The sequence below is a fragment of the Urocitellus parryii genome, chromosome 3, assembly GCF_045843805.1.
Source record: "Urocitellus parryii isolate mUroPar1 chromosome 3, mUroPar1.hap1, whole genome shotgun sequence".
Lineage (NCBI taxonomy): Eukaryota > Metazoa > Chordata > Mammalia > Rodentia > Sciuridae > Urocitellus > Urocitellus parryii.
The window spans coordinates 58,954,863-58,970,632 of record NC_135533.1 but is presented as its reverse complement, the minus strand read 5'-3'; the positions used below and the strand labels follow the sequence as shown (position 1 = coordinate 58,970,632).

The 15,770-nt window shown below is 39.6% G+C and overlaps 1 protein-coding gene across 2 annotated transcripts in view; it reads right to left on the bottom strand.

Moving 5' to 3' along the window:
* Positions 1 to 14,205, bottom strand: part of Ptpn12 (protein tyrosine phosphatase non-receptor type 12) — a 108,343-nt gene extending 94,138 nt beyond the window's left edge. Inside the window, exon 1 of one of the 2 annotated variants that reach the window (XM_026384946.2) lies at positions 14,063 to 14,205. In XM_026384946.2, coding sequence (XP_026240731.2) covers positions 14,063 to 14,161 — 99 coding nt within the window. In that variant the 5' untranslated portion in view covers positions 14,162 to 14,205. The remainder of the gene's footprint in view (positions 1 to 14,062) is intronic. The other variant, XM_026384947.2, reaches the window with a different exon arrangement.
* Between the last annotated feature and the right edge of the window lie 1,565 nt (positions 14,206 to 15,770).

Below are 15,770 nucleotides of genomic sequence, written 5' to 3'. Positions count from 1 at the left end.
AGATACACAGGCACAGAGACAGGAACACTGATACCCAAGATAGTACAATATTAGAATATACAGAATATATAAATTTTTAGGTGATTCATGAGTTTAGATTAATTTTAACAATGTATTCTGATACATATTCAGGAAGAGAATAAACAGTGACTGGATACCAAGAAGGTCCCAGATTTTAATACTAACAAATTATTAAATCTTAAGCTACTATAAATATGCTGTCACATATGATCTTAATTTTATACTTTCTATACAGAATCCTTACAATCTTGCTTAATGCTTAATGTATACTGTAAGCATAAAATAACACTCTGCCAGAACCAAGACAGTGTCCTCTCAGGTCATGAGGACTCTTGAGGCCTCTTTTCCCTTCTCTGAAGAAGTAAGTTTATTTGGGGGTGGCTTTAGTTTGAAATGTCCCCTAAAGTCCATGTGTTAGAGGTTGGTCACCAGCTGGCTGCCATTGTAAAGTGGTTGAATCTTAGAGGCAGGGCCTAGTAAGAGGTCTTCTGGGATTGGGAGAATGTCCTCAAAAGGGAATTATGGGCTTCCATTCTTTCATGTTCCAGTCATGAGGGAAGCAGCTCTGCCCCAGGGTACACTCCTTGTTATGATGGGCTGACTTGCCACACACTCAAAAGCAATGAAACCAATTAATCATGGACTGGAATCCCCAAAACAAAATATAACTTTTCCCTTTTAAAAATTGAATGATCTTGGGGGCTGGGGCTAGCACATGGAAGGCCCTGGGTTCAATCCTCAGCATCACATAAAAATGAATAAGTAAAATTAAAGGTATTGTATCTAACTACAACTAAAAAATAAATATTAAAAAAATGATGATCTTGGATATTTGTTTCAGTAACAGAACTAACATAGGGATGAAACATTAAAATAGTAGTTTTTTTTCCTTCCAGTTTTGCTTCAAGGATTCTACACTGGACACTCTGGACTGCCTAATTAGTAAACCATTCCTCCTTTCTCTAAGTTTCTTCCACACAATTACGAATGAACTCCCCATCCTGGTCAATTACACATACTTATACTGCAGAATACTCATCTCACTGATAAGTTGACTGATTCTCAGTAATTGGAAAGTGAGATATAACAATTCTAGTCATTCTAACTCTTCCCCTCAACTAAGGTAAAAGTGAATAAGACAGGATAGACCACCATAAGTTAAAAGAGAAAGTAGAATTAAAACAGAAGTCAAAATGTAAAGAAAGAACAGTATAGCAGGTATGTAGAGAAGCAAATACCAGTACTCAAGCAGCCCCAGAAGTCAGAAAAACTGATAAACATGGAGGAGCATAGAAAGATGGTATGAAAATATATAAATGGATCTCCATTTCTCAGTTCTTATTCTTCAAGCAGTTGAAGAGCAGTATTTTATTGCAATAAATCCTTTTTTCACTTATGCTAGTTAGGAAGTAAGCTGTAGCCAAAAATCCATAATGATAAAAAACGATTTTTTTCTTTTACCGACTTTTCTTCTAAAGAATGCCCACGTACTACTGTGTCTTAGAAAAAGTACCCCCTTTCATTTAATGTATTGGGTTAAATCCAGCTCTGCAACCTTTCTAATTGCAAGATCCATAATAAACTCCTCAGTTTCTGGACAGTATTAATGTTCCTTTTAACACTAAAGAGTCAATGACTTCAGAAGTAGAGCCATCATACATAAAGTATGTAAAAAGCTATTCTCTGTCTTTGTAGCATATGACCTAGAACTCCTTTCTGTTCTGATCACAAATGCAAAGTCTCAAAACCTCTTTAGAGTAATCTTATTGAAAACTCAAATTTGCTGGAGAATCAAAACTAAACAAGAGACCACCATTATAAATCAGTTGCCCATGTCCTAAAGAACAGATTTGAAAGAAGATGATGAAAAATTGGGCATAATTGTGGCTGGGAGTGTAGCTCAGGGACAGAGCATGTGCTTAGTATCCATAAGACCATGGGTTCAATCTCCAGCACCAAGAAAAGAGAAGGGGGATAAAAAAGAGCGATCTAAGAACTGTGAGAGAGATCTAAGAACAGACAGAGTACTGCTTTATATATCTGAAATAAAATAAAATTACCAGATTTAAGAACACTGGCTAAAAATTGATTTTAAAAAGTCCTACTCCAAACCAGGCGTGGTGGTACACACCTGTAATCCCAGCTGCCCAGGAGGCTCTAAGATTTTCGGCATCCAAGCCCTTGTAAGTCAAGGACTATGAACTTTTTCTTCCCTTCAAACTGGACTAATAAACAAAAAATTATACAATATGAAAGGGTTCACAGATCCCCTGGAGGATCACTCACTACACCCAGGAAAACTCCTTTTCAATACGTATGTTCAGTTAGTACCTCCCTAAATGCCATACTTTTAATCTCCAATTCTAAATACAGCACCCAGGGCACTCATAAACTTCAACCAATATCTTTGGTATGAATGGTAAAGACCACTGATGACAGGGACAAATTTCTGAATTTCTTCATGGCTCCCAGGTAGTTATTCAAATTTTGTTAAACATCTTTTTAAAAACAGACTACATATTTTCTGTGATACTGAAGCCAAGTCCTTGTCAGGGAGCTGTGGAGCAGGTCCCAGGGCGCGCTAGTGATGGGCACCCCCATAGCCACACAGGGCCCTCCAGGCCAGAGCGACCTGAGGGGCACCAAAGCATACTGACCTGTATTATTTGGTGGCTCAGGCTGGTGACAACACCGGAGCTGCAGCTCCCATCCCCCAAGCATCCACAATCTGGCCACCTCAACTTCCTGGAAAATGGAAGTGGGACTGACCTGAATGGGATTACAGGGCTAACCAACAGCATTTGTACTTTTCCAAACACTGATTAATTCAGCATATTTGGACCAATTATGTTGACTCAAGAGCTACAGAAACCTCTAGATTAGCATACTCAAGCAGCAACCTGCTTTTGGGTCCTCTCTTGCCCTGTGAGAGGTGTCTCTTTTTTTCCCCACTTGAATAAATCTCACTCTCTCACACTCACTCTTCCTTGCCTGTGGATTCCATTCTTTCAATTTGTGAGACAGGAACCTAGAAATAAGAAATTGGCAGCAAGTTTCTGGGGTCTGTGCAGCACTGTAGGATATAGCCTGTCATTAAGAGTTGTACCATCATTCAATGGTTGTGGAGAAGGAGTCCAGCTTTGCCACGTGTGACCCCAGAGCTGACGCTAGCTGGCATTCCCTACCTTGATTAGCTGCTAACATTAAAATGGACTTTCTTGGCTACAAAGACCTGCAGCTTACACAGATCTGTTTCAGTACATGCTTAGTACTAATGAATTATTTTGATTTATTCATATTTTGAAGATTTTTATTTCTTCTCTGATTCTAAAGAACAGCTTTGCTAGATAAAACAATCTTGGATGATAATTATTTGGAGATGAAAGACCTCCAGAATGAAAATTATGAATATTGAAAAAAGAAATTGAGGAAGATATTAGAAAATATAACTCCCACGTTCCTAGATAGGCAGAATTAATACTGTTAAAACTGCCATATTACCAAAAGTGATCTATAGATTGAATGCAGTACTTATCAAAATACCAATAATATTCTTTTTTTATAAACTGTTTATTTTTTAGTTGCAGTTGAACATAATACCTTTATTTTATTTATTTATTTTTATGTGATACTGAGGATCAAACCCAGGGCCTCATATGTGCTAGGTGAACGCTCTACAGCTGAGCCCCAGCCCCAGCCTCCCCCCACCCCCGCCATGATACTCTTAACAGAACTAGAGAGGGGAAGAAGTCCTAAATTAATACCTGATTTCAAATTATACTACACAGTTATAGTTATAAAAATAGAATGATACTGGCACAAAGGCAGGCATGTATATCAATGAAATAGAAGATACAGAGACAAACCCACAGATACAGTCATCTGATCTTTTTTTAATTATTTTTTTCTACATATCTGATTTAATCAGGAAGAAATGCTTTGTGTTTATTTCATTTTTTTAATGTGGTGCCAAGGATTGAATCTAGTGCCTCACTTGTGCTAGGCAAGCACTCTACCAGTGAGCAACAACCTCAGCCCCAGTCATCTGATCTTTGACAAAAGTGCCAAAAACATTCCTTGGAGAAAAGATAGGCAAAAATGATGATAGGAAAATTTGATGTCCATACATAGAAGAATGAAACCAGAATTCCTATCTCTCACCCTGCACAAAAGTCAACTTAAAGTAAATCAAGACCTAGGATTTAAACCAGAAACTTTGCAACTGCTAGAAAAAAATGAAGGGTCAACACTACAACATATAGACACAAGCATCAACTTCCTTCACAAGATTTCTAAAGCTAAAGAAAGCCAAGAATTAAAAAGTGAGATGGCATCAAATTAAAAAACTTATGCACAGCAAACAATTAAGAATGTAAAGACAAAGCCTATAGAATGAGAGAGAATCTTTGCCAGTTACTCTTCCAATAGAGAACTAACATCCAGAATATATATATAAAAAAAAAACTCAAAAACTTACCAAACCAAGAACAAAAAAACCCCAATCAATAAATGATTAAATGAACTAAACATATTTCTCAAAAAAATACAAATGTCCAACAAATAAAATGAAAGAAAAAAGTTCAACATCCTTAGCAATCCGTTGAATGCATCAAAACTACACTGAAATTTCATCTCACTCCAGTTAAAATGGCAATTATGATGAATATAAACAATAATAAATGCTGGCAAGGATGTGGGGGAAAAAGGAAAACTGACACATTGTTGGTGGGACTGCAAATTAGTCTAAAGACTATGAAAATCAGTATAGAGGCTACTCAAAAGACGAGGAATGGAGCCACTATATGATCTAGCTATTCTTCCACTTGGTATTATCCAAAAGAACTAAAATCAGCATTACTACAGCAATATATACATACTTATGTTTAAAGCAGCATAAGTCACAATAGCCAAGATATGAAACCAGTTTAGATGTCTGTCAACAGATGAATGGTTAAAGAAAATGTGATATTTGTACACAGTAGAGTTCTACTCAGCCATTAACAATGAAATTAAGTCATTTGCTGGTAAATGAATGGAATTGGAGAACAGTTAAGTAAGACAAGCCAGATTCAGAAAGTTAAGGGTCAAATGCTTTTTCTCATATATGTAAATTAGAAAGAAAATAAAGGATTTCACAAACATAAAAGGGAAAACAAGGTTAGAGGAAGAGGCACAAAGGCAGGCATGTATATCAATGAAATAGAAGATACAGAGACAAACCCACAGATACAGTCATCTGATCTTTTTTTGAAGGAAGGGAGAGGGGAAAACAGAACTACTAGGGAATGTGGCCAGATTATGCTATATGCATGTACAAATGTATCACAATAAATCCCACTTTTATAAAATTATAATGCACTGATTAAAAAACTAAAAAGGGAAACCAGTAGAGGAAGGGGACCAAGGGGAGAAAAGAGTGGAGAGAAAGGGGAATTACAAGAAAATAAGCTGAGCAAATGTTGTATGAATGTCACAATGAGTTCTGCTATTATAATTATAATGCACCAATTAAAACATTAAAAAATAAAAGCACTCTGAAAAAGTTACCACAGGAAATACAGACATTAATATACATCCCCAAAGTTTCTTAGTAACATGATCCATATTCCACAGTCCCAAGGAAAAACTTTAGAGAAGCAACTACTGTTTTGTTTCTTTTCTTTGCCACGAGCCAGCCACATTCGCTGTAAGATTATACAAATGGAAACAAGATTTGTGTGTGATTTCTGAGAGAAATAGACAATTGTACCCCTGGGTTCAATCCCCAGTTCCAAAAAAAGTAAATAAATAAAAGACAAACAGGTCTAAAATATTTATCCCAGAAAATATGTATTATATTTTTGCTTCTGAGTTCTAGGTAAACACAATAAGCTCATTCTAAATTTTTAGTTTTCTGATCTTCAAAGTACTAGTCTGTAAATATAGGAAAGCTTTCTAAGAAGGGAAAATATATGTTCAACCACAGAGAAGCAAGATTTTATTCATTTATATTCAAGGATAAGGAAGAGCTTATTTCAGGGGGAAGAGAGGATACATAATGCATAGTATAGGTATACTCTGTAAATGTAATGTGAAAATATGTTAAGGCAGTTATGGAATGCCAAGCTAAATAGTATAAACTTAATCCTATATAGGCTTCTCAACTAGAGCCAGAATTATAAAACTGAGGGGAGGGGACAAGTAGAAATCAGGAAATCAAGATGGGAAGAAAAAAGAGAAGATAAATAAAATTTGTAAAACAGTGGACATTAGATCCAATATTTTGAACTGCTTAGGTATTTAAAATTTCTAATAATTTTAATGTTTAGCAAAAGGAACCATGAGTATTTTTAAACAATATTTATTGAAAAGAAAAAGATCATGTTTCCAATGTAGTCCTTTATACATGCATTAAAGGACTAAATACAGGGGCTGGGGATGTGGCTCAAGCGGTAGCGCGCTCGCCTGGCATGCGTGCGGCCCAGGTTCGATCCTCAGCACCACATACCAACAAGAATGTTGTGTCAGCCGAGAACTAGAAAATAAATATTGAAAATTCTCTCTCTCTCTCTAAAAAAAAAAAAAAAAAAAAAAAAAAGGACTAAATACAACTAAAAAGTAAGATGGAGGCTGAACATACATCTGATTTTAGTAGTTGGTTCCTATTAGCCTACAGATGCCAACAAGTGGTATTTTGGGAAAGTACATATGATATGTGGAATGGATTGGATAAGACAAGAAACAAGGATAGAGCAGTTACTGTTTGTAATCACTCCCAAACATCTATGTGTTCTCCATTTTTTAAGAGATGACAGTAACAAATATCTAGGTTTTATTAAATCAAAAACCAAATGTTTAAAATTGGGGCTGGGGATATAGGTCACTTGGTAGAGTGCTTGCCTTGCATGCCCAAGGCCCTGGATTCAATCCCCAGCACCACAAAAAAAAAAAAAAAAAGTTTAAAATTGGGCATTTTGTTAAAATTAGTAGTCTCAGAAAAGGTTCTCCAAGTATGATTGGCAGGGAATAGATTAGTAGAAAAGTTACTTTTAAAGGACCCTAATGCATCCCTATGCATACCAAGCAGTGTCCAGAGACAGATAAGTAGAATATTATTATACAAACTTATGTAGAACAAATTGCAATTAATAAGCAATACTTAGTTAAAAGGTCTAAATTCAGTTTAGCTCCTTATCTTGTATTTTCTTTTTCAGTGGACACTGTGTATAAGCATACCTGTGTGTAGGAGTGAGAAGAAGCAAGTTCTCATGATGGTCTAAGAGCAAGCCCCTGGATCATTTAAAGAAATCACCTGACAAAATTTTCTTTCTAATACCATTAAGCTCACCTTCAATATTTGCTCATGCAATGGATATTAGTACCTATTAAATGTCAGGAAGGTATTATATTAAGTAATGGGGACACAGAGATAATTAAGTCCCAGTTTCTAGCCTGGGAGGCTTTTAGTTTGGATAAGATAGACATGTGTTTATGAACCTAATGAAATGAGTGCTATAGGAAATGCATACATTTTAAATTTATAAAATAAATAAAATTAAAACTAAATAAATATTAATGTCTTGCTTTTAGTTTCATCCTTTCAAAATATTTTCCAAACGAAACTGTCCAATACTGAAAAAAAAATAAGACAACGATATTCTAAAAGTAAATACAGTAAAACATTCTAGAGAATTAACATGAAATTAATTTTTAGTGTTCATCTCAGTGAGCCATGTCTGGACAGTATTTAAAATTTCACTTCTACTCTTGAAGTTAGTTAAAATATAAATATGTCTGGTTAAATACTCATCAAAGGATGGACCCCCAACCCAAACAAACAAACAAAACCCACAGCTAAACAACAGGCACCAGGAAAGCATTAAGATGCATGGAGAGACTGAAAAATCTTTGAAATACAAAATATCTTTGAAAGACAAGTTGGACACACAAAACCTTACAAACCAACAAGGTATTTATAACCAAAAACACAGATGTAGAGAAACAGGAACCCATATATAGTACTGGTGGGAATATAAAATGTGCTATCTCGGGAAAACAGTCTGGCAGTTCCTCAAAATGTCAAATAGAGTGTTATCTTCTGACCTAGCAATTCTGCTCCTCAATGTGGACCTAAGAGAATTAAAACAGGTCCAACCAGTGGTGGCATGTGCCTGTAATCCCAGCAAGCCAGAAGGCTGAGGCAGGAGGATCACAAGTTTGAGACCAGTTTAGGCAATCAAGGAGACTCTGTCCCAAAATTAAATTTAAGAAAGGGCTGTGAATGTAGTTCAGGGGTAGAGCACCTGCCCAGCATGTGCAAGACTCTGGGTTCAATTCCAGTATTGCAAACAAATAATGAAAAAAAACTATCAGTTCACACAAAAACTTGTATACAAATGTAGCATTACTCATAAAGACCATGGAAACAATTAAATTACCCATAAACAGAGGAATGGATAAACAAAATGTAGTACCCATAGGATAGATTCTAATTCAACCATAAAAGGAATAACATACTACTGACACACTCTACAACATGAATTAACCTTGAAAACATTATATTAAGTGGAATCAGTCACAAAACACCAAATATCACAACACCATTTATATGAAATGTTCAGATTAGGCAAATCTAAGAAGACAGAAGACGTATTAGTGGTTGCCTATGGCTGGAAGGAGGAGAGTGACTGCTGTTGTGTGTAGGGTTTCTTTTAAGGTGATGAAAATTTTCCAAAATTGACTCTACTGATGATTGCACAACTCTGTGACTATACTAAAAACTACTGAAATGTATACTTTAAATGAAATTTATGGTAGGTAATTATACCTCAATAAAGCTATCATTATCTTAAAGCAACAAAACCCTACAAGCCACAATATGAATAAATAATTACAATTTTTATACTTATCTAGTCTCTGCAGCATAAAGATCTTTCTAGGCTTTCAGTCTTCCCTCCCTTTTTGATTTCTAATATTTCAAATCCAAACATGAATCAAAACTTTCAGAAATTTTGCTTAATCACAAGACAAGATTCTTGATATTTTTAAAAATTATATTTAAACAATCACTTCACAAAGGAAAATATGCTCATAAATAAGAAATAATATAAAAATAATCTTTATTTATTTTTGTAAAATAGCAGGGAGTGAGAGGGAAACTGTCTTGCATTGCAACCTGTACCTTCTTTCACTTCTACCATCTACCTTCCAAATATTAAAATGGAAGGTAATTATACCTATACTTTATCTATTTTCTCCTCAAACCACTACAATCTGGCTTCTTCCTGTAACTAACCCCAAACTGCTTTTTCTAGGACAAATAGTCCTACTTGTCAAAAGGAATGGGTTCTTCTCATCCAGCATTATTTGACTCTGGTAACAACTGACATCTCTAGTTAGGCTCCATTATCTTTGGCCATACCTTCTTAGAAACAATCACTGGAACATTTTTTGGCTGCTTTCTTTAAAAACATCACCCTGTCAGAATACCCTTATTCACTATGATGCTTGACTATGTCCTACATATGTATATAAGGACACCTAAATATTTTTTTTTTTTTTTTTTTTTTTGGTACAAGGGATTGAACCCAGGGGTGCTTTACCACTGAGTCACATCCCCAGTCCTTTTTTTTTTTTTTTTTTTTTTTGAGACAGGGACTCACTACGTTGTTGAGGCTGGCTTTAAACTTCTAATCCTCCTACTTCAGCCTCCCAAATTTCTGGGATTACAGGTGTGCACCACTGCACCCCAGGGTATCTCCATTTTAACATGTCCAAAACTAAAATTTAACCTCCTCTTCCTTGAAATTTTTTCCTACTACCTTGTTTCATTCCCCTCTACCTGTTTCTACTCCCTTACTCCTTTATTCTACCGAATGTTACCTTCTAGCTTGAGTAGTATACCAAGGTAGAAATGCTGGAGTCTTACTACTATACTTCTTTTTTCTTTACTATTCACATCTAGTCAATCATTAAGAATTTTTTTCTTATCAAATCTACTGTATACTCTCTATTCTCCCCGATTTAGTTCAGCAAAGGCCCTCATGTCTAACTTCTTATATTTCAACAGCTTCTAAAATGCCATACTTTATGCTGCCACCAGAATCAACTTAAACACAAATCTGTCAAATGACTGCCATCTTCCTTAAAACATTCAGTGGCTCTCCAGAGACCCAGAGTAGTGATTTCTCAGCTTTTCTACCAAAACCTATTTGGATGATACACATTAAGTTTTATAGTAATCTCAAAAAGCAGTCTGCAAAGATGGGATGGGAGAAGATGGAGTGGGGTAACACTGCAAGACTGTTGGGCCAGAACATGTACTTTCTTAACACCATCTTACTCTCCCTGTAACTCTAAGAATTGTAGTGCAGAACTGTCTACAATTGCCATTATGAGTCTACAGAAAAACTAAACATAGTATTGTTAGTACAAGATCCTTCACACCAGCACCACCTTTAGCCCTGGCTCATAGTGGCTCACTGGTTCTCAGAGTACAGTTGAGGGACACCTTTCCTCCAGAATACTTCAGGGTACTGTATAGAGTAAAACCTCTCTGACAAACATGAATGACAACTTGTCATGATCACAGCCTGCTACCTTGTAAAGATTAAAAGTTGAGATAATAAAGTTCAAGTTTTACAACTTCACAAATTAACTGTTTATTTGCCAATTTGTTTATTTGCAAAATTAGCCTGTTTCCAACATGTAAGTAATAATCTAGGTGCCATAATTTACACAATCACAGTACCTTAAGTTTTCTCCTCTTTTAGAGGATGGGGACACAAGAGACTAAGGCCAAGAACAAATGACTAACTCACAGAATATTTAACAATAGGGTAGAAAAATTCCTATCCTTAACAGTATTCAAGAAATACAAATTAAAATAAGATACCATTTTTTCAGCCATTAAGTAAAGATTAATGCAATTATAATATGAACACTCATATTACTGACATTTGTATAAATCAATACAATTTTTTCAAACAGTTATTTATAAACATGTATTAAGCATTCATATCCTCTTACCTAGTACTTCTACTACTGGAAAGATATGAGATAATCATGAATACAAAAGCTCTATGTATGTCTATCACATATTATATATTACAGAAAATAGAATGGCCTAAACATTTAAGCATAATGAAATGGTTACATTATAAAATGGTCACTTGGTAAAATATTATACAAACTATTAAGCCACTAATATTAGTTAAAATTATTTTTACAAAGCAGTTTTAATAAATGAAAAAAATCTTATCAAAAATCTAAGTCTAAAACCACAAGAATATAAAATGAGACATGCAATTATGGTCACACAGAATGATTAAAAATATTAACATGGCAGATATAGGGCACAAACCTATAATCCCAGCTACTGAGGCTGCAGCAGAAGGATTACAAATTCCAGGATAGTCTGGGCAATTTTTAGTAAGACTGTACCTCAAAATAAAATAAAAAGAGCTGGGGGTGTAGCTCAGAGACCCTTGGTTTTACCCCTACTGCAGGAGGCAACATAAAACTAAAAATATTAAACAATATAGGCTTTGGGTGATGGGACTACAGAATAATGGAAATAGCATTATGGAGTCAGACCACAGGTTTGAATGCCCATTCCACTTTCCTAAGTATAAGGATTACTGATTATTGTTAGTAATTACTACTCTAGAATTTCCAAATTTGAAATACCAGTAATACTTCATAATGGAACTCTCTCTAAGGCTCAGTTCTAAAAATGTTAAGATTTTAAAACACATTTTTAATCCACATCAGAATTTAAGAATAAATCTGATCATCTATTCTCTTTCCATGACAGTACACAATTGCTCTCCAGCCTTCCAGTCAAGAGAAAAGCAGCACCAACTACAGGCAGTCTTAATTATAGTTATTGCTTATCAACTCAGGAAATTTAAAAAAAAAGCAGGCACTATAAAAGAATAGCTTTGGTCATCAAATCTCCAATGTAGAATCACCTAGCTACACCAAAGTATTATGGAAGAAAAAAGTCATTGAGTCCTTGAGAAATGAAATCTCCAATAAGAATCCCTGACTCATCCCCAAAGCATGAACCAACCTTAAGGCTACTTCCCCTGTTCAGGAGTTCAGAGACTGGTCACCTGTCCTGATGGCCTATATTATCAAGCAGTGCTCCTTCCAAACCATATATAGCCAGGCATAACAAAGTGAGAAACCAAGAAACGGCCAGGAACCACACCACCTCTTCTTCCATAACCCAATAGGACTGAAAATTATTACTTTTAAAGATTCTAAATACTCAATGCATTTTATTTTTGCTAGAGAGTAGCAAAAGGGGGACTCTACACAATTATTGTAAATGACACCATTCAAAAGATACCACACAATCCATTCTCAACAGCATAAATGGAAAATGTCCTCTCCTTTCTTTAATCTTTTCAGACCAAAAAGTAATTGTTCAAAAACATAAAGACTAAATACCAAGAGAAAATGTTCAAAATAGACTTTTATCTACAATTTTCAGTTTTCACAAGATAATAATAAAACCTACTCCTATCCTCTATTATTGGCCTGGGAGGAGGGAATCACAAAGCTCAACATGCTATTATAATACTGTTGTAAGGCTCAGGATCTGTTTTTTCAGCTGTTAACAATTTTAACGCTAAAGCTTTACTAGACAGAATCCTTTAAAAAGGTGAAAATTATTTCTGTCCTAAAAGCCATTTCACCTGCACATTGAAATCACTGCACTTGGAAACAAACTGGCTAACGTTTGGTGCCTGTTCATTTTTATAGACATTAACTGTGTATCCTTCTCACAATCGAATTTCAGTTATGTGATTATTCTTGCTCCCTGTTCAGGAGCAAATTTTTCCCTAGCTAATTTCCCCTTCCCAAGGCCCGCCAAGGCTAAGGAGCAATCACTTCCCAAAGTCCCACTTCCTTTTCCATTCCCCAGACCTCCAGGGTTTCCAACGCCCCAATCTTGCGCAATATCCGTAGGAGCAGCAGCCGCAACCACCGCCTCCTAAGCCGGGAAACAACCCTAGAGGGAACATTGTCCAGCAGAAAAATAAAAGGGGCGGGGTCGGGGGGGTAACGTAGGAAGTCCGCTTCTGGTCCCACGCCTTCGGATCTGACCCCCTCACAGTGATATATCTACAGCAATTTCACGAACAAGGTTTTTAACCCTCACCTCCTCTCAAGCCTGTCTGCACAAGCACAAGGCGGAAAGGGAGGGGGGCGAGGGGGGGGGCCGGGAAGGTTATCTCCCGGTTCAGGGCTTCGGCCCGTACCGTCGCCTCCGCCCCACCAGGACTATTGTTCCCAAGTTCCCCACCCCCACCCCGGATAGGAAGTGATAGTCACATCCCCTCCGCCTTCGGCAATATCCCCCAGGGAGTCCGAAGTAAGCTTCCTACAGGACAACCCCCACCCACAATGACCCCCTTCAATCTGAAGTCACAGTGACCCCAAGACCATCTCAAACCTGGGTCTCAAGAGAAGAGACGACACGGGAGTGAATGGAAATTAGGTAAACCATGAGACTCTACGGACAATCCTCTCCCAAATGTAGGAGAAAATAATTGTGAACCAGGAGAAAGCATGAGTCCTACCTTGCCCACCTGGAGGCCGGCTTGAGCAAAGGCACCCTCGTTCCTCTGCCAGCCACAACCCGCTGTCCTCGGGTCGCAGCCAGACACCCTGCCTCGAACATCCCGGGAAGGGCAGGCCGAGTGGGAAGGCGTGGAAAGGCGAGTCCCCAGCCCCCTCGGCCTGCACCTCACTAGCCTCCGGCTCCTGGCCCGAGAAACAATAGGTGGTCGCGGGCGGCTGTGCCGAGTGCGAGCTCGGCCCCGCGGGCGCTCGCCGAGGGGCCGCGAACCCGGGAGGATGAGAAAGGAGGCTGAGGGGCGGAGGCGAGCTCCTCTCCGCCGGTCTCTGGGACCACCCGGCCCTCGGGTGGGTGCGCGCCCCCTGCTCCTCACAGCTGCACACAAAGCGCTGGCAGCCCTGGCCGGCCCGGAGAGGCAGCAGGGGGCTCCGGTGCCGACGAGACAAGGCGACAGCGAGCGAAGACACTCACCATGAAGTCCCGGGCGAAGTTGTCCTCCCCATTGTGGTCCGGACTCTTCATGGCCTGGACCCTCTGGATGAATTTCCTCAGGATTTCCACTTGCTCCATCCTCCCGCGTCCCCCAGGCTGCGGTCGCTGGCCCCCCCGCCGCCCGCCCGCCCGCCGCAGAGCCCGCTCCGTCTTCCCCAGCTCGCTCCCCCTGCCCGTCCCTCCCTCCCGACCCCCGCCAACCCTGCCGCTCCCTCCTCCTCCCCACCGCCCAGGCGGCGGCTGCGGCGGCACCCGCCCGGCTCCCGACACCACAACTTCCAGGAGCAGCCAGTCGTTCTCCCACAGTACGAGGCCAGCCGCTGCGGCTAGCGCCAACCCCAACCCCCAGCTTGCTCCATCCTCCTTCCCCGCCCTCCTCCTCCTCCTCCGTCCGAGACGCCGCCGCCGCCTCAGGAACACTGCTCTCCGCTCGCCCTGCCCCCTTCCCCGGTTCTTCCTCCCCCCCCACCCCCCACTCGCAGCCGCAGCCGCCGCCGCCTCTCCCCACGGGCGCGCCCCCGCCGCCACCCAGACGCGCGGCCCCGCGCTCCGGCCCCGCCCCAAGGCTACGCCGCGCCGCCCCGCCCCCGCTTGCCCGCCTCACGGCCGCTCCTCCTCCAAGCCCGCCCAGCCGGCTCCGAGTGGCTGGAAGACACTTGAGCTGTCTAGGGGACCACCCGTCTCCACTTCCTGGGCGTGTCCCGGCCGGGGAGCTCGGTGGTCAGAGGAATGTTAGGATGAGTTTTTTCTGGAGGAAGGCATGCAGCTCCTTTCAGGGGAAACCTTAGTTGTCACAATAGGACTTCACGGCCTCACTGCTAGGAGGAGTAGATTCCCAGAGTGCCTCAGCCTCACCGCCAGCCGGGGGTTGGGACTACAAGTCCCGGCCTGCCGGGGTGACCCGCAGCGGGCAGGGGTGGGCAGGGGTGGGAAAAGGCATGCTGGGAACTGTAGTCGCGCCCCCTCCATGCTCACAGCAGGTAGGTCTTACCAGTGGCCTGATGAGAGTGAACAGGCGAATAAATAGACTCTGGCAGTTTGGGAGACTGCTATGACTAACCGAGAAGCGAAACGCTTCTTAGGTGAAAGGACTTGACTCCTTACAAATCCATTTCAATCCCGACGAGTGAGCGCCTGAAATGAGTGTGTCCTTCACGTACCGCGCGTATGCTAGGGACTTAAGAGTTTGATAAATTGAAGGAATTTGTCATCTTGCCTTGAGGTTTGCACACCTTTGAAACTGATGTGGGAGCTTTCCCTCCTCAGAATAAACTTTGTAAATATTCTTGTTGCCAAAGAATAGGCTAATCTAAATCATCTTTAAAAAAATTAAAGTGATTTTTCCAAGTTCCCACAGCATATTCTTGGCAGAGCCAGAACTATAATTAAAGCCCTTTTGCTTGCACTACAACATCACACTGCCTCTCAGTAAGGAATGTAAATTTGTGCTAATGTGACAGAAATGAAGGATTTAATCCAGGGATACCCACTAATAGCATTATTTTTTATAGAGCAACTGGTCAGGGAATTTGTTTAAAATAGGAAATAGCAGCGGTAGAACACTTTTCTTAGATGAATGTTTATAGGTGCCCTGTGGAATTTGATGAAAAAAAAAAAAGTAAAGAAAATAGATGTGAGTAGCAAGACACAATTGATTTTTAAAAGGAAAATATTTAAAGCAATGCAC